Genomic DNA, 25647 nt, shown 5'->3' on the forward strand with positions numbered 1-25647 from the left:
GCTTCTAAAGGGTGGGGGGGTCGTAAACACCTGTTGCACTCGGTCATGAACAGTTCAAAGAAAAGGTGCCTGGAGTTGCGTCAGGTCTGCTCCCTCTCCGCTTCGTAGATCTCGGGTTAGGACAAGGTCTTCCTGTGGCTGTCAAAAGATCAAAGAAACCGACACCCCCACGTCGCATCCCATCGCACACAGTGGAGTTTTACAAGCCTTTTGCTTGTCTTCTCGCAGGGGACCTGAACTCAACGGAACACAAAGTTGTGTGATAACTTAAATACAATTATTCTGACAGCTACCTTGTATTGCAAGCTAGGTACTTTCCTTTTTCGCTTTCATTGTGCTACAGTTTGTTCATTTGTCTCAAGTGTGTTTAGTCCTTTGTTTTTATCCGGGCTGTTATCCTGTCCTCCCTCAATTTCCCCCTCTTTGCTGTGGCTTTATGTGTTAATAATGCAGGACTAGACTGTCAAATGCTCAGTGTTCTAGCCAACACACTCAGCTTTTTGCACCTCTCTTCACTAGCAGGGAACAGCAATGACTTTATTTGTCAACAGCTGATGGATCCACACCCGACACTGACCTTGTAAGACCAGAGTGATGCTGGGTTTTACGCTGTCAATAGTGTTAGCTAGCCTGCCAATAAACTTGTGTCAAGGACTTCAGGAAGAGCACAGACGTTTCACAGACTCAAAACCCAATAAAAATCATATTTTAAAAGAAAATAGGTGGTCTTTTACAGCTCAGTTAACAACGTTGGTCCACACCTTATCTATCAAGTTCCATTCTGCATGAGGTTCCTCTCCTCTCCTCGCTTCACAGTGTCAAACCTTAAATGATGTAATAAATATACATGTACTGTATTCTTTATAAAAGACAAAATGACATCATCTTTAGTTCCCCAACGACGCTCTTTTGAAACCTGGGTCTGCCTCCAACAAGCAGAGAGTAGAGCATCATTGACAACGATAGAATTGTTCCCCTTAAAATGTCCCTCGGAAGACGGAATGGGTTACATTCCATGGAGGGTAGGCAGCTGGATGAGATCTTTAATAATGCATCAACACTCAAGTGTGAGAACACAGCAACAAGATAAGAGGCCGAGCTATGATGTCAAAAAACTGAAATATCGAGACGACTGCCATTATTACAATTCTGGAAACTGTAGAAGTGTAAAATAAACGTGCGTACTGATTATGCAAACAAACAGGATCAGAATCAGAAATATTTGAATACTCCCTGAGGAAATTAACATTTTCAACACAATCCCATTCAAGATCAGACAAATATTACAGGGAGACAGAACAGGATCAAACATTACAAGGAGACAGAACAGGATCAAACATTACAGGCAGACAGAACAGGATCAAACATTACAGGCAGACAGAACAGGATCAAACATTACAGGGAGACAGAACAGGATCAGACATTACAGAGAGACAGAACAGGATCAAACATTACAGGGAGACAGAACAGGATCAAACATTGCAGGGAGACAGAACAGGATCAAACATTACAGGGAGACGGAACAGGATCAAACATTACAGGGAGACAGAACAGGATCAAACATTACAGAGAGACAGAACAGATCAAAAATTACAGGGAGACAGAACAGGATCAGACATTACAGGGAGACAGAACCGGATCAAACATTACAGGGAGACAGAACAGGATCAGACATTACAGGGAGACAGAACAGGGTCAAACATTACAGGGAGACAGAACAGGATCAAACATTACAGGGAGACAAAACAGGATCAAACATTACAGGGAGACAGAACAGGATCAGACATTACAGGGAGACAAAACAGGATCAAACATTACAGGGAGACAGAACAGGATCAGACATTACAGGGAGACAGAACAGATCAAACATGCCCATTTTTGAATATGCTGCTGAAGATATTTTTGTCAAACTTAAATGAAGGCCGCATCTAATATTTTCCCTCGAGCATCCACTCCTAGTACAGCTGTTGTTAAGTCTATTATGGAAGTGTAACAATTCATATTTTAACTATTATTTTATGAAATGTAATGTTCCAAGGATTGCACCAAGCCTGCACACCCCCTGGTTGACCCTCTCTGGCAGAGGACCACCAGACTGAAGAACAGTTTCCCGAAGATGCGAAACTGCTGAACTCTTTAGAGAGACCAGTGAGCTGCTCTGGTTCCACCTTGTTTCTGCTTCTAAAGTTTTCTTTGCCTGTTTTGGGACCACACTAACCCTGCTAGAGCTTTTAATTTGACTGTCACTCACGCAGACCTGGTGATCCAGTGTCTGTCAGTCAGGTGCTAGCGTGTTGTACGGCCTACCTGTCTGAGGACGAAGGCTGCTACATCGGTGGACTCCCAGTAGGAGGCGTGGAAAAGGTGAGGCAAGGCCACGGTGGGAAAAGCGGTCAACACATCAGGGCAGTACAGGGAGTAATCCAGCCTTTTGGATCCCCACCAGCTACTGGAAACTTTAAAAGAGAAGAGGCAAAAATGAATAAATGATCAGGTGAGTGAAGGAGGTCTGTAAAGAAGTCCGGTCTACTCACTGTTGGCAATGGTGTTGCACAGCTGATGGCCCCCAGAACCAATCGACATTCCACTTTCCACGCTGGTGACGCTGGCCCGGCGGACTCTCTCTTCTCCTCCTTTCCATTTGGTCTCAAAGGACGACTGCGGAGTCTGCTCTCCATCCAAGAACACATCCGGGTGGCTTTGGATACTCTCGGCTGGGCAAAGAGAGAAATAATTGACTGGCTTTAATCTTTTAAAATTGATGCAGTTAGTCTGGCAAATAAAAGCAAAGCCAAGCCGAGGATGGATTTGTGTTTTATTGAAAAACCAGGAAGAAACGCTGCTTTTCCGCATCATTGCGTTAAAGTCCATTTTAATGAATTTTAAAAGGCCTCGTTGTTGCTGTTGATAACAAGAATATTGTTATTTTCTCCCAGCCATACCCGCCGATAACACTGTATGAGAAAATGGGAATTTTATGCCAGTAAAAGGACTCACAAAGGACACAAAATAACAGGAAGTTTGACCTGGATTTTAGGAACATATTTTCTGGTCATGTGGTCATGTGTGGACCAATGGTAATTCATTCACCTACTCAGAGGCCCAGTGGTTAGAGTGTCCGCCCTGAGATGGGTAGGTTGGGAGTTCAAAGCCCGGCCGAGTCATGCCAAAGACTATAAAAAGTCGTTTTCCATGGCTTCCCCGAACTCTTCCCATGTCCGAGTTTTTGCCTCCGCGACTGCTGAAGCTGCAAACCGCTTAGCCCGTCAGTACCTGTCCACTGCCTCTGGAGTCCTATGAGCCAAAAGAACCCGATAGGACTCCTTCTTCAGCTTGACGGCACCCCTCACTGCTGGTGTCCACCAACGGGTTCTGGGATTACCACCACGACAGGCACCAACTACCTTGCGGCCACAGCTCCAATCAGCCGGCTCGACAATAGTCCACTCGGACTCAATGTCCAGCACCTCCCTCGTGACATGTTCAAAGTTCTTCCAGAGTTGGGAATTGAAACTCTCTCTGACAGGAGACTCTGCCAGACGTTCCCAGCAGACCCTCACCATGCGTTTGGGCCTGCCAGGTCTGTCTGGCATCCTCCCCCACCATCGCAGCCAACTCACCACCAGGTGGTGATCGGTAGAAAGCTCCGCCCCTCTCTTCACCCGAGTGTCCAAAACATGAGGCCGCAAATCCGATGACACAACTACAAAGTCGATCATGGAACTGCGGCCTAGGGTGTCCTGGTGCCAAGTGCACATATGGACACCCTTATGTTTGAACATGGTGTTTGTTATCGACAAACCGTGACGAGCACAAAAGTCCAATAACAAAACACCACTCGAGTTCAGATCCAGGCGGCCACTCTTCCCAATCACGCCTCTCCAGGTTTCACTGTCGTTGCCAACATCAGCGTTGAAGTCCCCCAGTAGGACAAGGGAATCACCCGGGGGAGCACTTTCCAGTACTTCCTCGAGTGTACCCAAAAAGGGTGGGTACTCTGAACTGCTGTTTGGTGCATAAGCACGAACAGTCAGGACCCGTCCCCCCACCCGAAGGCGGAGGGAAGCTACCCTCTCGTCCCCCGGGTTGAACTCCAACGTGCAGGCTTTGAGCCGGGGGGCAACAAGAATTGCCACCCCAGCCCGTCGCCTCTCACTGCCGGCAACGCCAGAGTGGAAGAGGGTCCAGTCCCTCTCGAGAGAACTGGTTCCAGAGCCCTTGCTGCGCGTCGAGGTGAGTCCGACTATATCCAGCCGGAACTTCTCTACCTCGCGCACTAGCTCAGGCTCCTTCCCCCCCAGTGAGGTGACGTTCCACGTCCCAAGAGCTAGCTTCTGTAGTTGAGGATCGGACCGCCAAGTGCCCTGCCTTCGGCTGCCGCCCAGCTCACAATGCACCCGACCTCTATGGCCCCTCCTATGAGTGTTGAGCCCATTGGAGGGATGACCCACGTTGCCTCTTCGGGCTGTGCCCGGCCGGGCCCCATGGGGACAGGCCCGGCCACCAGGCGCTCGCCATCGTTTCCCACCTCTGGGCCTGGCTCCAGAGCGGGGCCCCCGATGACCCACCTCCGGGCGAGGGAAATCTGAGTCCATTTTGTTGTACTTCCATAGAAGTCTTCAAGCTGCTCTTTGTCTGATCACTCACCTAGGACCTGTTTGTCTTGGGAGACCCTACCAGGGGGCATGAAAGCCCCCGGACAACATAGCTATTAGGATCATTGGGACACGCAAACTCCTCTACCACAGTAAGATGGCAGCTCAGAGAGGAGACATGTTGCAGGCATCAAATTCCAAATGAGCAAATATTTGCAAAAAATCTAGTTTTCCGGTTGGAACGTTTAATATCTTTTCTTTGCAGTCTATTCAATTGAATATAAGTTGAAAAGGATTTGCAAATCATTGTATGCTCTTTTTATTTACCATTTACACAACGTGATAACTTTTGGCTTTTAAATATTTTGGCCTCTGCAGTTGTTTTAAAAGTGTGACGTTAATGTTTTCTCTCAGTGTTTAGTTGGATTTAGCTTCTTTCTTGTTGTCCAGCAATGTTTCCAAGAATAATTAGCGATATCAAGATACAGTTTGTTGTTGCTATGCAGCTAAGAGAGATTTAGGAATCTATTTAGCAAAGTTTTTCTTGATGCTTGAATAAACAAACTCACAAAGCCAATTTAATGTTGATGTTTCATAAAGAAAACAAATACGTAAGTATGTGGACAGTAGGAAAAATAGCTAAATCATAGACAGACTTATAGGGTTTATTTGAAGCACATATAAACAAACTTGATGTGTTGACTTGGCTCCACTAGAAGATAGTGATCGGCTTTGTGAGAATAAGTATATATAAGTTATATCAGAACTCTTATCCTTAAAGGCCGTTGTTATAGTTATTATCAATCGTGCTGAAGTTGTACTTTTCTATCTGTGCATAGGAACAACTTGCAATCTTGGATTGTGAGTCGTCTTGTATCAGTGTTGTGTCCAGACCCGGCCTTCTGACTGCCAAGGGCGAACATCGACTACCGTGACGCAGACAAAGCAGAGACAGGGTGATATCACGAGTGTCAGCACATTTCCATTTCTGAATAATCATTTATTGTGTCTGACTGGGGCTGCTGAAATTCCCCCCTTTCCTTCAGAAGCAGCCTCGGTGATGTAACCAGGGACCTCCCGAATCAATAGTGGAGCACGTGGGCTGTGCCTTAGGGCGTAGGTTGGAACTGGAACTGAGTGTACAGCCCAGTACATCTCTCCTCATTGAGCAAAATTGAACTCTGTCTCTGCATGATTCCTTGCTTCTTGTCTGTTTAATAGATGTCATCAGTGTTCTAGACTGACATCACACAACAACCTTTTTCTGTGCTTGTTTTACCAATCTTAAAACCTCAGAAATAACTTTTACCAAAATCCTTTTTCGGACAATTTCCACTGGCGAGAGTAATGAATGTATGCAGCATTTTTACTCCAACTTCAATTGACTTCTTGCTTGTCTGACTCTTGTTTGTCCATCCTGTGCTTGAGTCCTAGCCCGTGGCATCCAACGTAACGCCCGTGGCATCCAACGTAACGCCCGTGGCATCCAACGTAACGCCCGTGGCATCCAACGTAACGCCCGTGGCATCCAACGCAACGCCCGTGGCATCCAACGTAACGCCCGTGGCATCCAACGTAACGCCCGTGGCATCCAACGTAACGCCCGTGGCATCCAACGTAACGCCCGTGGCATCCAACGTAACGCCCGTGGCATCCAACGTAACGCCCGTGGCATCCAACGTAACGCCCGTGGCATCCAACGTAACGCCCGTGGCATCCAACGTAACGTGCTGACGTACGACAATCAACCAACAAAACAATCCTGACCTCTTTCTACGCGTACACACCTGGATTGGATGTAATCTGTAGAGTTCTGTGAATGTCACAAACAAGCCGTTTTGTGTCCTTTACTTAGGTCCATTTGCTCCACTTTGCACCAGTCCAGTGGGTTTGAGTGCTGGAGGGATTTAAAAGGACAGGAGGCAGGAAGAGCCCGGAAAAAAAAAAAACAGAGAAAAAGCTATAATGCAGCTAACAACTAAACTTCTTCTTCCCGTTTTTTTTTTTCCATTTTGTGTCATTAAATTCCATCCCATGCTTCTCTTATGTCCAATTGTCCCCTTTTTATAGCCCAGCCTTTCCTTTGTCCCGACTAGTCTTTAGTATCATTCTCTCTTTGCATAGTCTTTGTTTCTGATCAGTTTGACAAAGACTGATGCTAGTACTACTGTGCATGTGGAAAGTATTCACAGCGCTTCACTATTTCAATATTTTATGTTACAGCTTTATTCCAAAATTAATAAATTCATTTTTGTTTTTTACTTTTTTATTTTGCTAATTCATTAAACATAAAAAAATCAGTATTTAGAATTTCTAGGCGCAGTCAAGGCGTTGAGGGGATCTGGTTTGGTGGCTGCAGGATTAGGTCTCTGCTTTTTGCAGATGTGGTCCTGATGGCTTCATCTGGCCAGGATCTTCAGCTCTCACTGGATCGGTTCGCAGCCGAGTGTGAAGCGACCGGAATGAGAATCAGCACCTCCAAGTCCGAGTCCATGGTTCTCGCCCGGAAAAGGGTGGAGTGCCATATCCGGGTTGGGGAGGAGACCCTGCCCCAAGTGGAGGAGTTCAAGTACCTCGGAGTCTTGTTCATGAGTGAGGGAAGAGTGGATGGTGAGATGGACAGGCGGATCGGTGCGGCGTCTTCAGTAATGCGGACGCTTTATCGATCCATTGTGGTGAAGAAGGAGCTGAGCCGGAAGGCAAAGCTCTCAAATTACCGGTCGATCCAAGTTCCCATCCTCACCTATGGTCATGAGCTTTTGGTTATGACCAAAAGGACAAAAAATTAGTTTCTTCTGCCGGGTGGCGGGTCTCTCCCTTAGAGATAGGGTGAGAAGCTCTGCCATCCGGGAGGAACTCAAAGTAAAGCCGCTGCTCCTTCACATCGAGAGGAGCCAGATGAGGTGGTTCGGGCATCTGGTCAGGATGTCACCCGAACGCCTCCACAGGGAGGTATTTCAGGCACGTCCGACCGGTAGGAGGCCACGGGGAAGACCCAGGACACTTTGGGAAGACTATGTCTCCCGGCTGGCCTGGGAACACCTCGGGATCCCCCGGGAGGAGTTGGACCAAGTGGCTGGGGAGAGGGAAGTCTGGATTAGGTTGCATGGCAAGCATTAGTTTTCATCCAGGATGTCTCTGTACATCGCAGCATTCATATTAGTCTAGTCAGGGAGGTAACCAAGTACCTGACGGGGATTCCGTCAGAGCTACAGTATTCCTCTGGGGAGAGAGGAGAACCTTCCGGAAGGACAACCATCTCTACAGCAATCCCCCAATCACGCCTGTATGGTAGAGTGGCCAGACCAAAATGCTGAGCCAAAAATGTAGCTCTTTAGCATGAATGCCAGGCATCATGTTTGGAAGAAACCAGGCGCCGCTCATCACCAGGACAATACCATCCCTGCAGTGAAGCCTGGTGGTGGCAGCATCATGCTGTAGGGTTGTTTTTCAGCACAAGAACTGGGAGACTAGCCAGAAAAGAGGGAAAGATGAATGCAGCAAAGTACAAAAACATCTTGGATGAAAACCAGCACTTCCCAACACAACCTGATGGAGCTTGAGAGGTGCTGCAAAGAGGAATGGGCGAAAATGATTGGGCGAAACTGGCCAAAGATAGGTGTGTCAAGCTTATGGCATCGTATTCAAATATACTTGAGGCCGCAATTTCTTAATCATTTTACTTAATCTCTGTTCTTATTGTTTGTTATATGTCTTATATATGACATTGTTGGTATGTTTTATCTGTGGCCAAAGAATATTTTCCACTTCAGTGGACAATAAAGGCTTATCCTATTTTTATTCTCAATTGACAGCCATATTATAATTATTTTCTCTGATACTTCATATCTTTTGCCACATCGTCTTTGGTCTCAAGTTGGTTCTATTGTTAATCGTTGTTCTTCTCACCATGAGATGTACAGCCGCTGGTTTTTAAGCTGCGATGGCTGACTTTCAGCACGATTGTGCATCCACATTTGCACATTGAATGGGAATTGATCCCACATTTGGATTCAGTCACACTAATCCAATAAAGTGATGCCCTCCGGTGTAAATGGACTGCAGTGTTCATTGGTAATGTCGAATCAAGTTCATCTTCCTTAATTTAGCCAATAAAGGACAAATTAAAGATGGAAAATAAAAGTAGAAACAGTCCTCACTAAAGCTGCACCATGTGCAATGCCCACATGCCGGCTGGAACGACCCTGAATAAATCACCAAAAGCAGTGACATGTTAAGTTGTTAGGAACCACAATCTGCAGCAGCGTACAAACGATACAAACCTTCCTGGTCGTTCAAACACCGATGAGATCTACGAAACAGACAAGAAGCAAGGAATTAAACAGAGACAGGATTCAATTTGGCTCAATGAGGAGAAATGCGTGACTGGGCTGCGGAGCTAGCGTTGAACGTAGGGATGAGCATTTATCCGACACTTTGGTCTCCCGAGACGGATTCTCATTTACCCGCGTGGACTGGGGCTAGTGGGCAGCCAAGTACGGAGTCAGCTCTCTTGCTTGGTTCGTTGGGTCTATTCCGGTCTCTGGACACAAGGACGTGGGGGGACTGCAAGGTGGGGATGTTATGTTTTTGTTTTTTTGGTGCTTTTCTATGACCCTTCGAGATAGGTTAATAAACTATGTAATTCTGGAGGAGCTCAGAGTAAAACAGCTGCTCCTCCACATCAAGAAGAGCCAGATGAGGTGGTTAGGGCATCTGGTCAAGACGCCCCCTCAGATTCCTCTCTAGGGGAAATGTTTAGGGCATGTTCGTCCGGTAGGAGACCACAGGCAAGACCCAGGACTAGTTGGGGAGACTATGTCTCCCAGTTGGACAAGGAACACCTCGGGATCCTCTGGGAGGGGCTGGACAAAGTGGCTTGGGAGTTGAAAGCCTTGGCTTCTCTGCTTCGGCAGCTGCCCCCGACACCCAATGCATCGATTTGTTTGTAGATTTGTTTGTGCATGGTGAAATCTTTAAGACAGGTTAAGAAACAATGTCATTCTGGAGTAGCTCAGAGTAAAACAGCTGCTCTTCCACATCAAGAGGAGCCAGATGAGGTAGTTAGGGCATCTGGTCAAGACGCCCCCCCAGACTCCTCTCTCGGGGGAATTGTGTAGGGCATGTTCGTCCGGTAAGAGGCCACAGGCAAGACCCAGGACTAGTTGGGGAGACTATGTCTCCCGGTTGGACTAGGAACACCTTGGGATCCTCTGGGAGGAGCTGGACAAAGTGGCTTGGGAGAGGAAAATCTTGGCTTCTCTGCTTAGGCAGCTGCCCCCGAGACCCATGAGTAGATTTGTGCGTCTGTGCATGGTGAAATCTTATGTGCACAATATGAATTGTTTATTGCTCATTTATTTGGTTTTTCCATGTATTTTACTTTGTAGCTGTACATAAAAATGGTTCTGCTGAAGAGGCAGCTGGTTGCATCAGCTCCTTGCACCTCCTTTAATATATTTTATATCCTGTATTCTCTGATGTTTCCCTGTTGTTTTCATGTCTTTTTTACCTTTGTTTTTGTGGCTGTTTTGTATTTGCATTGCAACCACGTAATTTTACCATTATGGGATGGATAAAGTCTATCCTGTCCTATCCCACCTGGCCAAGAGCTCCAATTATCCTGCACTGAAGTAAACAAAGATATAAAAATATAAGCATTTAAAAATATATATAGCTTGCAGAAACAGACAGAAACAAGTCAAAATAATAATTATACCAACATAGAGAAAACAACTTCAGACTTTCTTTGAATGTCATGCATGACCTGCAGAAAGTCCAGACCTCAATCCAATTGAAAATCTGCGGTGGAAATTCCAACCTTCAAATCTGATTTGACAAGAAGTTGGAGCAAAATTGGTCAAAAGTCTGGTTTCTCACTAGTGAAGTCCATTCCTCAGAGACTGCCAGCTGTTATAAAACCCAGCGGTGGTGCAACAAAGTACTAGTGGTGTTTTTTGTTTTTTTTAATGATGCAATCATTTTGTGCCTTAGAATTTTCATGTAGTAATTGTGTAATTGTTTTTATGGCAATCAACACTGATACATCAGTGCATAAGTTCACATGAGCCTCTTTTTCATGCCATTGGAGCAAGCTGCAATTAAAAGAGGGCTCACATAAGAGGTGATCATCATGAGAAAAGCTCCACTGAGGTTGGGGACGCCGAAGTAGTTCTCAGTGGGGGCACAATCTGATTGGTAGACCAAGCCTTCAGACTAGCTCATTTGCATAACTGAATAGTGTGTTTCAACAGCTGTTCTGCTCAGAGATAGTTATACTTGGCTTTTATTTCAGCGATATCAGAGCGCCCAGGGCAAGCATCCGGGCTTTAATTAAAACAAGCCTTTGACACGTCAGCCTGAAAGATTCATCACCAGAGGCTTCCTGTTTTGTGGATCATCGCCATTTCATCACAGCCTAGGCATCTTTCTAACAGCAGTACAACGTAGTTATTATCCAGGTTGTATCCAACACATATGGATGGATGAATGGATCAAGAGGAACACATTTAAATAAATAAATGATAAATGGGTTGTACTTGTATAGCACTTTTCTACCTTCAAGGTACTCAAAGCGCTTTGACACTACTTCCACATTCACACACACATTCACACACTGATGGAGGGAGCTGCCATGCAAGGCGCCAACCAGCACCCATCAGGAGCAAGGGTGAAGTGTCTTGCTCAGGACACAACGGACGTGACGAGGTTGGTACTAGGTGGGGATTGAACCAGGGACCCTCAGGTTGCGCACAGCCACTCTTCCAGTGAACCATGAATTGATTAAATGGACCCCGACTTAAACAAGTTGAAAAACTTATTGGGGTGTTACCATTTTGTGGTCAATTGTACGGAATATGTACTGAACTGTGCAATCTACTAATAAAACTATCAATCAATCAATCCACTGCGCCACGCCGTCCCGTTTTAGCTCATTTGGCCAACATCCAAAAAGCTGCAAAATAAATCCCTCTACATTTTTTTTATATAAAGTATGTCTTACTTGTTGACAATTATAACAACAACATGAAGTTGCAAAAATACAAGTTGAACACCAAATTGAACCACTTTTGGAGACCAAAGGCTGCGTCGCAATGGACGAATAGAACAGACAAGTCATTGTTTTGTCTGCTGGTGGAAAACAAACATCCTAATCTACGATTTGACCCCCTTGAATGGCCTTGACGCTGTGGAAACAGGACTAGGCTGTTCTGAAAAACACCCCTGAGGACACCTCAATGTTGTACGCTTTTGACCTCCCTCCCTCCTCAACGACACCTGGAGTCTTACTTAGATCGGCCTCAGTCTAAAACACATTATATCATCACACCCAAGACAATTGGACATACACACACACACACACACCTCCCACCCCCACTCCACACCTTCACCACCGCTTTTCCCCCTCGGGGTGATGGTCGTATGGCAGCACTTCAAAGCAGCGGTTGCTTTCCAGGGCCCCAACTCCTAGCCCCTCTGTTGCGAGTTTGTCGTGAATAAATGTAACGTGTTTATATGTGCAATGCATGGAGTTTTTTCCCCCCACTCCAGACAAGGCCCCCTTAGGAGCCCAGTCTACATTGTATTTTTTTACTCATCTTTTTTCCCGGCGTTTTACCTTTTTCCCATCTTTTACGGGGCGCCTCGTGGCGACCCATCAGCGTTCCTGTTCTGTAACCCTCTACACTGTTTGTCTCATCTTGAATGGGTTTGTGCTGAAAACAAAGTTTTGTTGTACTTGTGCAATGACAATAAAGACCTACCTACCTAGCACCTCACTCTCCCTCCTTCTGATAGTCAGGTTATTCCATCCTTTCCGAGCCGGTAGTTCTTGGGCTTACCTGACTTGTGAAAAATAATAACTCTTACACCGACTGGCACAAATTCACCATCTTTCCTGCCACTGGCGGTGTGTGTGTGTGTGTGTGTGTGTGTGTGTGTGTGTGTGTGTGTGTGTGTGTGTGTGTGTGTGTGTGTGTGTGTGTGTGTGATCCACTATGGACTGGACTCTCACACTACTATGTTAGATCCACTATGGACTGGACTGTCACAAACTATTATGTTCGATCCACTATGGACTGGACTCTCACTATTATGTTAAATCCACTATGGACTGGATTCTCACTATTATGTTAGATCCACTATGGACTGGACTCTCACAGTATTGTGTTTGATCCACTAAGGACTGGACTCTCACACTATTATGTTAGATCCACTATGGACTGGACTCTCACACTATTATGTTTGATCCACTATGGACTGGACTCCCACTATTATAGTAGATCCACTTTGGACTGTACTCTCACACTATTATGTTAGATCCACTATGGACTGAACCCCCTCACTATTATGTTAGATCCACTATGGACTGGACTCTCACTATTATGTTAGATCCACTAAGGACTGGACTCTCACACTATTATGTTAGATCCACTATGGACTGGACTCTCACACTAGTATGTTATATCCACTATGGACTGGACTCTCACACTATTATGTTTGATCCACTATGGACTGGACTCTCACTATTATGTATGATCCACTATGGACTGGACTCTCACAGTATTGTGTTTGATCCACTAAGGACTGGACTCTCACACTATTATGTTAGATCCACTATGGACTGGACTCTCACACTAGTATGTTATATCCACTAAGGACTGGACTTTCACACTATTATGTTAGATCCACTATGGACTGGACTCTCACACTATTATGTTAGATCCACTATGGACTGGACTCTCACACTATTATGTTATATCCACTATGGACTGGACTCTCACACTAGTATGTTATATCCACTATGGACTGGACTCTCACACTATTATGATAGATCCACTATGGACTGGACTCTCACTATTATAGTAGATCCACTTTGGACTGTACTCTCACACTATTATGTTAGATCCACTATGGACTGGACTCTCACACTATTATGTTAGATCCACTATGGACTAAACCCCCTCAATATTATGTTAGATCCACTATGGACTGGACTCTCTCACTATTATGTCAGATCCACTATGGACTGAACTCTCACACTATTATGTTAGATCCACTATGGACTGGACTCTCACACTATTATGTTAGATCCACTATGGACTGGACTCTCACACTATTATGTTAGATCCACTATGGACTGGACTCTCACACTATTATGTTAGATCCACTATGGACTGGACTCTCACACTATTATGTTAGATCCACTATGGACTGGACTCTCATTATTATGTTAGATCCACTATGGACTGGACTCTCACGAACTATTATGTTAGATCCACTATGGACTGGACTCTCACACTATTATGTTAGATCCACTATGGACTGGACTCTCACACTATTATGTTAGATCCACTATGGACTGGACTCTCACACTATTATGTTAGATCCACTATGGACTGGACTCTCACTATTATGTTAGATCCACTAGGGACTGGACTCTCACTATTATAATAGATCCACAATGGACTGGACTCTTGGGGGGGTTCATTATTTAGGGCTATATAAGTAAACATTGATTGATTGATTGATTGATTGATTGTTGTTTTGCTTAATGCTTTGTACAAGTAGAATAAACCAATATTATCATTTCTGAATCTGCTTTTCTTTAAATGACTCGATGCTTTTGAGCATTTCTTTCCAAAGCATGACAGCAGCTAACAATATTAGAGCCTTGACTTCTGTTTGAGAGCCTCTTGTTTTCTCCTCAGGGTTCTGAGTTACAACGGCTATACCCACAAGGGAGTTGTGCAACACATGCCTTCCAATAAATCACAGCTTCGTTGAATAGTCAGTGTCATGGGGCAGACCCCCTGGGGGTCCAGTCTGATAGGGTTGCAACAGCATGGAGCCCCCGTCATGCAGAATGATGCATCACAAGGGTCGTAAATGTTCTTTGAAACCTGGATCTGCTGGTACAGTGGTGAGCTTGTCAATATTTCAAAGAGATTGTGACAGACCCCACACATGAAGATAAACCATCGGGCGTTGAGCAGTTTAATGAGTTGATATTATCCTAGCACACCACACACACAACGATTCTGTCCACCACTGATCTTAACTCAAGTCCTCCAATCCTCAAATCTTGAGTCAACAAACGTGGTCTAACAAAACAGAAGGAGAACAAATCGTAGTAACCACCGGGAGAACTGGCAATGTAGAAAAGGACACCCGAGGAGAGGGAATGATGGTGGTCTTCAGTTGGAACTATGGCAGACAGAAAATCACAAACTAAAACAAAAAAAACGGAAAATATTGTGGAAAAAACTAATTGAGGAGGCAAAGAAACATGTACTTTATAATCTACTCACGGAGCAATGACTCGGGTGGCGTTGGCTTTCCCCACAGACATAAATAAATAAATAAATGGGTTGTACTTGTATAGCGCTTTTCTACCTTCAAGGTACTCAAAGCGCTTTGACACTACTTCCACATTCACACACACATTCACACACTGATGGAGGGAGCTGCCATGCAAGGCGCCAACCAGCACCCATCAGGAGCAAGGGTGAAGTGTCTTGCTCAGGACACAACGGACGTGACGAGGTTGGTACTAGGTGGGATTTGAACCAGTCACCCTCGGGTTGCGCACGGCCACTCTCCCACTGCGCCACGCCGTCCCTATTGACATGAAGTTTGCTCGTTAGATATTTACAGTTGTCGGCCCAAAACCATTCAGGATTCACTTATCTGGATTTACTGACTCTTGATACAACTCAGACCACAAGACAAGCTTATATGAGATGAGATCAGGCGTCTAAACCAAAAACCCCTTCCCCATCAACAACAATGCTAATCAAGCAGACTTTGTGAGAGCCGACATGTCATTGGCTCTTGATAATATCTTCAAATGTGGAACCATTGGAATTTGTCATGAAAAAACATACTGATCAGTTGTATGTATAGATCACTGAAGTCAAACATTGATAAGTTTATTCTGGCGCAGGTTTCTGAAGTAGGACTCTTGGAATACTCGGCACTCACGAAGAGAGACTTTTTCCGAGTTGAAGGTGCATTGCCACGATTTCAAGAAGTTAAAATGAAGGCACTTTCTTACTTCAGATGAGGCTGAGAGATTGTGGCGTGACTTGTGTTGGTAAAAACAACAACAGAGCATTGTTGGTCTTCTGTCATACCTTGGCCTGTTTGTTCTCCGGACGACAAATGCTTGAACATGAATTAAATTGGCGGAAATACCTTCGGTTAAGCATTTACCATAACTGCATAGGAGAGACAAATTCCAAACAAACCGTTTGCAGAAAGTATGTTACGGCTCAGACTCTTGCCACCGCCGCTCATCCATCTGTGTGCTCCAGTGAGAGCAGCGCGGGCCACGCCCACGGGTGTTCGCCCTCCGCTGCGGGCGCACCTCCGCACGGCTGCAATCAATCGGAAATCGGCAAACCTGCCTGGGATGAACGAACTGCCTTCTTAAGCCTGCACAACCTGCCATGCCGTGCCGGAGTATAGTCTTCTGTACCTTTGTAAGCATCCCGTGTCTGGCTTCCATCCCCCGAACTCGCTCTTCCCCTGTGACTTCCGTGTTTCCGTTGTGTCCGATGATCCTGTTGTCTTCCTGCAGCGCTTCCAGTTTTTCTCCTGTGATCCCCTGTTGTTCCCCTTGCCTCCCGGACTGCCATTTTGGTATCTTGACCTTTCGCTTGGACACGTTTCTCTCGACAACTTTTGCTCGCCTTGGAACACCTGCTTGCCCCACGGACTTCCCTATTCCGTCGCTCTCGTTCAACATGTACGTGATCACTCAACAGCTATATGGAGAGGTGGGGCCGGCAGTCCGACAGCGAGGCAGGGCATGCCGGAGCCCGGCCCAAGATGACGGTGAGGAGGCATGGACGGCGAGCGGCGAAGCGGCACGCGCCGGGTGCGACGCCGCAATCATGATCAGGTGCGCGGGGCACCCAGCTGGGCACAATTTAAATAATACTCGCGCATTCTGTAAAAGGGCGACAGCCAGAAACGTGGAGGAGAGAGGCGGGCACCAGAGACGAAGTCAGAGAGAAGCAGGTGTGGAGCGAGCGTGGAAGAGGAAGAGAATCGGAGGAAGACGCAGACGCGGCCGGCTGAAAAAAGAAAGCTGAAAGTTTTTACTGAAATAATTGAAAAAAGTCACAAACTGCTCGACGTAACGTCTATCTTTGGGGGTCCATTGAACCCGGACGGTGTGAGTCGGTCTCTAGCTAAACTACACACATAATCTTATACCATACACACTCTTGGAGATTTTGTCACGCTCCATTTCCTTGGTTAGTTTAATTATTATTTTTTGGTTATTATATATAGGGTCTATACATAATAAATACTTAAACCAATACCAGCCTCTGGTGTCTGTTGCTGTCACCTCCCCTCAGTCCTTAGTAAAACACAACAAAGTAGAAAAGAAGGCAATATTGTTTTATAAATATATTTGCAATTCCTCCACGGCTTGATTTCACATTTTCAGGACTTATGCAGATCCCAAATACACATAAGCAGGTAATATCAGGTTAGAAAAGTTGGTTTCGCATAATAGGGCCCTTTGACCTCTTTTAAAATTAATCATTTTTGTTGCAACTGGTCTTGTCAGTGTATTAAGTATGTGTGATAATGTCCTGGGGACAACAGACAACATTTAGCTACTGAAGCTAATTCTGCCGTGGTATTGTAATGCTTTGCTCATATATTGATCAAGATGTACTATCCTAATTAAGAGTCATCTATCCTAATTCAAGAATCGTAATTGGATGATCTCTTACCTATGACCAGTGAGCGTCCGTCCCCGAGAGGGTAGCGCTGGTAGCGGGGGACAGCACACGGCGGCAGCTTGTGAAAAAGCGCTTGCAACAGTGGTTCCAGTCTGGAAGCCGAAGGATCAGACGGGTAGAACAGGTTGAAGATTTGGGAACAGGCCGGATGGAGCTGATTGACTGGAGGTCACAACAACATAGGACATGGACACTCATTTAGGGACACATAGTGATGGCTATACTTTACATTTCAACTAACACTGCTGCTAAATAAGTACCTTGTAAACGGCGTCGGTGCATAAACGGTGCTCTAAGTACTTACTACTTAACATTTGAAAACATACTTTTCTTTTGACAAAGCCTTTGTATTTTTACGTACTTTTGTGACATTTAACAGAATAGTGGGTTATAGTTAAAATATTCAAAAGTGCATGGTAGATGTTAGTGTGATCAAGAACATTTCCACACGGGCCAACGAGAAACCCAGGATGAACAGTGAAGAACGTGCAGGGCTGGAGGCTCAGAACCAGGCTCTTAAAGCTGGCGACATGGGAGCACTTAAAACAGCCAGAAACGTGCCATTAAAGTTTCAAGACAAGAAATAAAACACTACACACAGGAAAACTGCAAAAACCTCCAAATAAGTCAGGGTGTGATGTGACAGGTGGTGACAGTACATCTACTTTGAGACAAGACCTATATTGATACAGTACATCTACTTTGAGACAAGACCTATATTGATACAGTACATCTACTTTGAGACAAGACCTATATTGATACAGTACATCTACTTTGAGACAAGACCTATATTGATACAGTACACCTACTTTGAGACAAGACCTATATTGATACAGTACATCTACTTTGAGACAAGACCTATATTGATACAGTACATCTACTTTGAGACAAGACCTATATTGATACAGTACACCTACTTTGAGACAAGACTGTCATGCCCGGCTCTGCCGGTTAGTGTTTGGGGCACTTTGGTCCTCCGACCCGCAGGTGGAGCTGGTCTGTGAAGACGTGCAACATCTCAGAGGGCTGGTGATTGGGCGGCCTATAAAAGGCCTCCCATCAGCATGCTCTCTCTCTCTCTCGTCCCACAGGCACATTCGTTTGGTGACCGTATGGTCACGGCAACGACGGCCGGGATTAGCACCACACTTGCACCCTTTTGGACAACACTCATTTACTGATACATTCCTTGGTTAATTCACATTACTGATCACTGATACATGTTGTAAATAAAAGATCTGTTGGCTAAAATGTACAAATCGGTGTGGTCTCCCTTAATGTTACAGCCACTAACGAGCCAGTGGTTGTGACATATGGGGGCTCGTCCGATCTTTGGTAGTAACTTTAGGCTATGGTAATTCCTTCTACTGGCTATGGCAGCGTAGGAAGGTGCGTAGAGCTCTTTGTATTGAGTATTCCTTCTACTGGCTTTTGGAGCGTAGGAAGGTGAGTAGAGCTGAGTTACTAATTGTGAACTGCTGATAGTCAGTTGGGGCCTGTTATCAGTTAGTTAATTGGGGGATCTACTGATTTGTACTTTTGAGGCTTTGTTTGACCGTGCAAGTGTAGGTAGACACTGAATTGTTTGTTCCAGCCATCTTGGTTTAGTTTCATTGCAGTTTGTAGCATTGCATTCAGCCTCTTAGGAGCTGTCGCCTTTATCCCCATCTAGTACGGGTTCTAGGTTCCTGCTGTCACAGAGCCTGGGCGAGGGCACCGCCTTGGAGAAACGGCTGAATCGGCTTTGTCGGGATGGTACGTCTCCACAGGTATTGGTGAGTAAATGATCCTCGTCCTCGGGCTCTGTGTGAAAATAGATTAGTCTAGTGGGGGGAAAATGTTTAGGGGGATGCTCCGAGGTTAGTTTGCTGTGTTAACATAACTGTAATGTTTTAGAGACCTGGTTGGATTGGTTGGAGAGAGAGAGCCTAGCGTAATTAGAGCTAGTTTTTGGTTGGGTTGTTTTTTCAGTAGTTTCATTGTTGGTTTGGTACAGTAGCCAGATTGGTACTGACGGCCTGGGTTGAGCAGGATGGAGGCTTTTGTGGAAGCACCATCTGAGAAATTGTTGTTTGCCCTTAATAAGGAACAGTTGTTGCAATTGGCAGAAAAGTATGGCATGGAATTGTCATCAGCCATTAGAACTGGTAAGAAGGGACCCTTGCGTGACTCCATTCACAAGTTTTTGTGTGAGCAGAGCATTTTGCCTTCAGGAAAAGGTGGTGACGCTCATGTGAAGGGTATGTCAGAGCCTATGCAGTCAGAGAGGGTAGGCATACTGACTTTTGAGCAACAAAGAGAGATGAAGGCACTTGAATTTGAGTGGGCGCAACAGGCTAAGGAGAAAGAACGTCTTTTTGAACTGGAAAAAATCAAATTAGAACGAGAATTGCAACAGCAAGCAGATATGGAGAGACTCAAATTTGAAAAAGAAATGGATTTGAAAAAAGGTGAAATGGACCTTACAGTACAGCTTGAGAAAATTAAAATTGAACAGGATCGTTTGAAACTAATGTCAGAAGGTAAGATTAGTGGAAATCTGTCCGGGTCAAGTATGGATAGCATGGTAAAGTATGTTCCAAAGTTTGACGAACGTGACCCAGACGTGTTTTTCTCACTGTTTGAACAGATGGCCTCTGACAAAAAGTGGAGTGAAGAGGATAGAACGGTGCTTTTGCAAACTGTACTAGTAGGACGCGCACGGGAGGCATACTTGGCATTAACACCTGTTGATAGGCACAAGTATGCTGAGGTGAAAAAAGCGGTCTTGAAATGTTATGAACTGAATCCAGAAGCTTACAGACAACGTTTCAGAAACTGGCGTAAACGTGATAATCAGACCCATGCTGAAGTGGCAAGAGAGTTGAGTACTTATTTTAACCGGTGGCTCACTTCAGAGTCTGTTTCAACTTACGAAAATTTGCGTGATTTGTTGATTTTGGAGCAGTTTAAGAACATTGTACCAGATCGAATTGCAACCTACATTAATGAGCAAAAGGCAAAGTCAGTGGAGGAGGCAGCCTCGCTTGCTGATACCTTTGTGTTGACTCATAAACGTAAGCCTTACAGCAGTCCTCCACGGTATAATAGCCACCAACGTTATGATCCTGCTCGTTCTCCTCCACAACGTTCTCCTCCTCGTTATGGTCGTAGTTCAAATCGATCCAATTATGGCAATTCCAGTAATGTTCCTAAATTTGATAATGGAAGTAGCAAATCTCGCCCAAGCCCGACGGATAAATGTCATTACTGTTTGCAGGAGGGACATTGGAAAAAGGACTGCCCGCTGTTGAAAGGCCGTAAATCTAATGCCAAGGCAGCTGGGTGTGTTTCTGTTGTGCATCCAGTTGATTTTGGCGTCTCTGATCTAACACCGTTACCTCGTTTGGAAGTTCATTGTGAGCAAGTGATTGAAGATGGTGCATCTGTGTCAGACGAGCAGACGAAATCAGTAGAGTCAGCTGCGTCTGATTTCGCTCCATTCATTAGTGATGGCTGGGTGTCATTGGTTGGAGAGACACAAAAAGTTCCAGTTAAAATCTTAAGAGACACTGGGGCATCTGAGAGTTTCATTTCTGGAGCAGTTTTGCCATTTTCCACAGCATCTGACACTGGGAAATGTGTTTTGATTAGAGGAATAGGCATGCAGTCATTTTCTGTACCGTTGCACAAAATTCACTTGTGTTCAGGATTTGTGAATGGGGAGGTGACTATTGCTGTGAGACCGTCTCTGCCTATGCAGGATATCCATGTAATTCTGGGGAACAATTTGGGTGGGTGTTTAGTTTCTCCACCTCCAGTTGTTACACCTGTACCGCTATCTGTAGAGGAGCCAGACGCGTGTTGTCAAGAATTCCCAGAAGTGTTTACTGCTTGTGCTGTGACTAGGGCAATGTCTCGCACGCAGGCGCAATCGTCGGATGTGTCCAAATCTGTGCCTATTTTTGTTCCTGAGCTGCCCGAACCTCTGTCATGTCAAGATTTAATTGAGGCACAAAAGAATGATCAGAGCTTTGAGAAATATTTTGCCTTAGTTTCTACTGATCCAACGATGGGTTACTTCATTCAGAATGGCGTTTTGCTGCATACGTGGTTGCCAGGTGTTGATCCTGAAGTGGCAGGTCAGGTGATTCAAGTGATGGTACCTGACAAAATACCGTGATTTGATTTTGAGAACAGCCCATGGAGCAGAGTCTGGGCATTTTGGAGTTAAGAAAACCTACCGACGTCTTTTGGAACATTTTTACTGGCCACGGATGAAACGCCATGTATCTAGATTTGTCAAAGCATGTCATGTTTGCCAGGTTGCGAAACAGAGTACTCCCATTAAACCTGCACCACTTCAACCTATTCCGTCTGTTGGCACACCATTTGAGCATCTCATTATTGATTGTGTAGGTCCACTACCCCCTTCGAAATCTGGTTGTGTGTACCTCTTTACCATCATGTGCCAGGCCACTCGGTATCCAGCAGCGTATGCCTTGAGAACAATTACCACAAGGTCAATATTGAAATGTTTGTCTAAATTCATTTCTGTCTTTGGCATTCCAAAGGTAATTCAGAGCGACAGAGGGTCTAACTTTACCTCCAGAACATTTGCTGCAGCGTTGAAGTCGATGCAGGTGAAGCACAATTTGAGCAGCGCGTATCACGCACAGAGTCAGGGGGCATTGGAGCGCTGGCATGCCACGTTGAAGTCTCTCTTGCGCGCTTACTGTGTTGAGATGCGGAGAGATTGGGAGGAGGCGTTGCCATGGCTCTTGTTGTCTGCACGTGGTGTAGTTCAAGAAAGCACTGGTTTTAGTCCAAATGACCTAGTCTTTGGCCACAAAGTCCGGACCTCACTGTCTGTTTTAAATGCCAATCTGGATCTGCAGAACACTCCCGTCAGTTTCACTGAGTATGTAGATGGTTTTCGTCGTAGGTTGTTGCTTGCATGGAAAGAGGCAACCGAGCATTTGACTAAAGCTCAGGTGAAAATGAAGCTGCGTTATGACCGTAAAGCGAAGATCAGAGTTTTCAATCCAGGTGATCAAGTTTTAGCTTTGCTGCCCATTCCGGGGTCACCATTTACAGCAAAATACTCTGGTCCATTTACGGTTATGAGCCAAGTGTCAGATCTCAATTATTTACTGTCAACTCCTGATCGTAAACGATCACAGCAACTGTGTCATGTGAATTTACTCAAGCCTTACCACTCTGCAGGTTCCGACAAGGCGGGTGGGATTGCTGCGAGTCCAGTGGGTCTAGCCGTTGGGGTTGGGGAACCGCTCAACTGGCCGGAGGTGGCAGCTTGGGATGAAGTGCGCGCACCTGATGATTCAGTGTTACACGGGCGCTTAGATAATACTCAGCAGTTAAAGGAGCTAGATAGTCTCCTCGGTCATTTAAGTGAGGTACAGCGTAAACAGTTGTCGGATTTGATTTTTGAGTTTTTGCCTTTGTTTTCCGACACTCCAACCTGTACCACACTAATTGAACATGACATTGACACACAGGGTGCCCGCCCAATACGACAAAGATTTTATCGAGTGGCTCCCGATAAACAGAAGAGTATGGAGGACAGTGTGCAGTATCTGCTTGATCATGGTCTCGCCAAGCCATCTTACTCCAGTTGGGCATCGCCATGTCTACTGGTGAAAAAGTCAGATAACACCTATAGATTCTGTACGGATTATAGGAAAGTAAATGCTGTGACTAGACCAGATTCTTTTCCATTGCCACGTATCGAGGACTGTGTGGATCAGGTTGGGAGTGCTCGTTATGTCAGCAAATTTGATTTATTGAAAGGTTACTATCAAGTGCCTTTGACGCAGAGAGCGCAGGAGATATCTGCATTCATTACCTCTTCCGGTTTGTACTCGTATACTCGAATGAGCTTTGGTTTGCGGAATGCTCCTGCAACCTTCCAACGGCTCATGAATAGGATCGTTGGGGGGCTGCAGGGGTGCGCGGTTTATTTGGACGACGCCGTTTGTCATTCAGACAGTTGGGACGAACATTTGGCTCGCATTCGAGCGCTTTTCCAGAGGTTGGTGGCAGCAAACCTCACAGTAAATTTAGCGAAATGCGAGTTTGCGCGTGCCACAGTCGTCTATTTGGGTAAAGTAGTTGGCCAGGGGATGGTGCGGCCCGTTAACGCAAAGGTGGCAGCTATTGATAATTTCCCTGTGCCGGCGACGAAGAAAGAACTTATGCGCTTTTTGGGTATGATCGGGTACTACCGCAATTTTTGCTGCAATTTTTCAACTGTTGTATCGCTTCTGACCAATTTGTTGAAGGGTGGCGCCAAATTCATTTGGTCGGAGGAGTGTCAGCAGGCTTTCCAGAATGCAAAGCTTTTGTTAACATCAGCTCCGGTCCTGGCTGCACCCAAACTGGATCTGCCATTCCAGCTGCAGGTGGATGCAAGCCAGGTGGGAGCAGGTGCGGTCCTCCTGCAGGCTGATGATGATGGAGTAGCCAGACCGGTTTGCTATTTTTCAAAAAAATTCAACAAATACCAATTTAATTATTCAGTGATTGAAAAGGAAGCATTAGCATTGATTTGGGCATTGCAACACTTTGAAGTCTATGTGGGAGGGGGTCTCCATCCAATTGTGGTCTACTCAGATCACAACCCTCTCACTTTTCTGCAGTCTTTCAAAGGGTCCACCAACCAGCGCCTGTTGCGCTGGGCACTGTTTCTGCAGCCATTCCACCTGTTGATCCGCCATATTCGCGGGGTGGAAAATGTAATGGCTGATGCGCTCTCTCGGGCTCTGGACCAGGAGGTCTAATCATCTCCACTCACTCCTAACCTGCGGTTTTTCTCTGTTTCCCTTAAAGGTCGCTGTCCGGGTACCAGGATTTGCTGGGTGCAGGGAAGGTCGGAGGGGAAGGAGGGTGTTTGGGATGGTTTGGGTTCTGGTTGGTCTGGGGTGGAGGGGAGGTGCGTCAGTGGGACTAGAATATAGCTACTGGGGCTACTGTAGTTTTTTGTTTTCTATTTTTTGATGGTGCTTCAGAGACCCAGTTAACACGGGTCTCTGTTTTTAAGGGGGGGGATGTCATGCCCGGCTCTGCCGGTTAGTGTTTGGGGCACTTTGGTCCTCCGACCCGCAGGTGGAGCTGGTCTGTGAAGACGTGCAACATCTCAGAGGGCTGCTGATTGGGCGGCCTATAAAAGGCCTCCCATCAGCATGCTCTCTCTCTCTCGTCCCACAGGCACATTCGTTTGGTGACCGTATGGTCACGGCAACGACGGCCGGGATTAGCACCACACTTGCACCCTTTTGGACAACACTCATTTACTGATACATTCCTTGGTTAATTCACATTACTGATCACTGATACATGTTGTAAATAAAAGATCTGTTGGCTAAAATGTACAAATCGGTGTGGTCTCCCTTAATGTTACAGCCACTAACGAGCCAGTTATTGATACAGTACATCTACTTTGAGACAAGACCTATATTGATACAGTACATCTACTTTGAGACAAGACCTATATTGATACAGTACATCTACTTTGAGACAAGACCTATATTGATACAGTACATCTACTTTGAGACAAGACCTATATTGATACAGTACATCTACTTTGAGACAAGACCTATATTGATACAGTACATCTACTTTGAGACAAGACCTATATTGATACAGTACATCTACTTTGAGACAAGACCTATATTGATACAGTACATCTACTTTGAGACAAGACCTATATTGATACAGTACATCTACTTTGAGACAAGACCTATATTGATACAGTACATCTACTTTGAGACAAGACCTATATTGATACAGTACATCTACTTTGAGACAAGACCTATATTGATACAGTACATCTACTTTGAGACAAGACCTATATTGATACAGTACATCTACTTTGAGACAAGACCTATATTGATACAGTACATCTACTTTGAGACAAGACCTATATTGATACAGTACATCTACTTTGAGACAAGACCTATATTGATACAGTACACCTACTTTGAGACAAGACCTATATTGATACAGTACATCTACTTTGAGACAAGACCTATATTGATACATGCTTGGTTTTGCTTTAAAGTCATATCCAACAATTGTGACAAAGACGTTTTACTGTCAACGGAATTTTGTGTTTAATGATTTCTGCTGGTGGTATTTCTCAGGATTTTTTTCACTGCAAAAAATGTACCTTGGCTCAAAAAAGGTTGAAAAACAGTGTATGACAGTATCCAAAACAACAGAATGCCATCAGAGCAGATTGTTACAAAGCTTTTTGATGTGCCTTTATAGCATCCTGCTTATACTGAAACACA

The 25647-nt window shown here is 45.3% G+C and overlaps 1 protein-coding gene across 2 annotated transcripts in view; it reads right to left on the bottom strand.

Moving 5' to 3' along the window:
- Positions 1–25647, bottom strand: part of pitpnm3 (PITPNM family member 3) — a 166837-nt gene that overhangs the window by 20480 nt on the left and 120710 nt on the right. For both annotated transcript variants that reach the window (XM_061878279.1, XM_061878278.1), the window contains exons 10-12: positions 17348–17518; positions 2535–2714; positions 2308–2456 (exon numbers count right to left, since the gene is read on the bottom strand). In XM_061878279.1, the coding sequence (XP_061734263.1) occupies positions 2308–2456; positions 2535–2714; positions 17348–17518 (500 nt within the window). The remainder of the gene's footprint in view (positions 1–2307; positions 2457–2534; positions 2715–17347; positions 17519–25647) is intronic.

This window comes from Nerophis ophidion, linkage group LG18 (assembly GCF_033978795.1).
Source record: "Nerophis ophidion isolate RoL-2023_Sa linkage group LG18, RoL_Noph_v1.0, whole genome shotgun sequence".
In the NCBI taxonomy this organism is placed as follows: domain Eukaryota; kingdom Metazoa; phylum Chordata; class Actinopteri; order Syngnathiformes; family Syngnathidae; genus Nerophis; species Nerophis ophidion.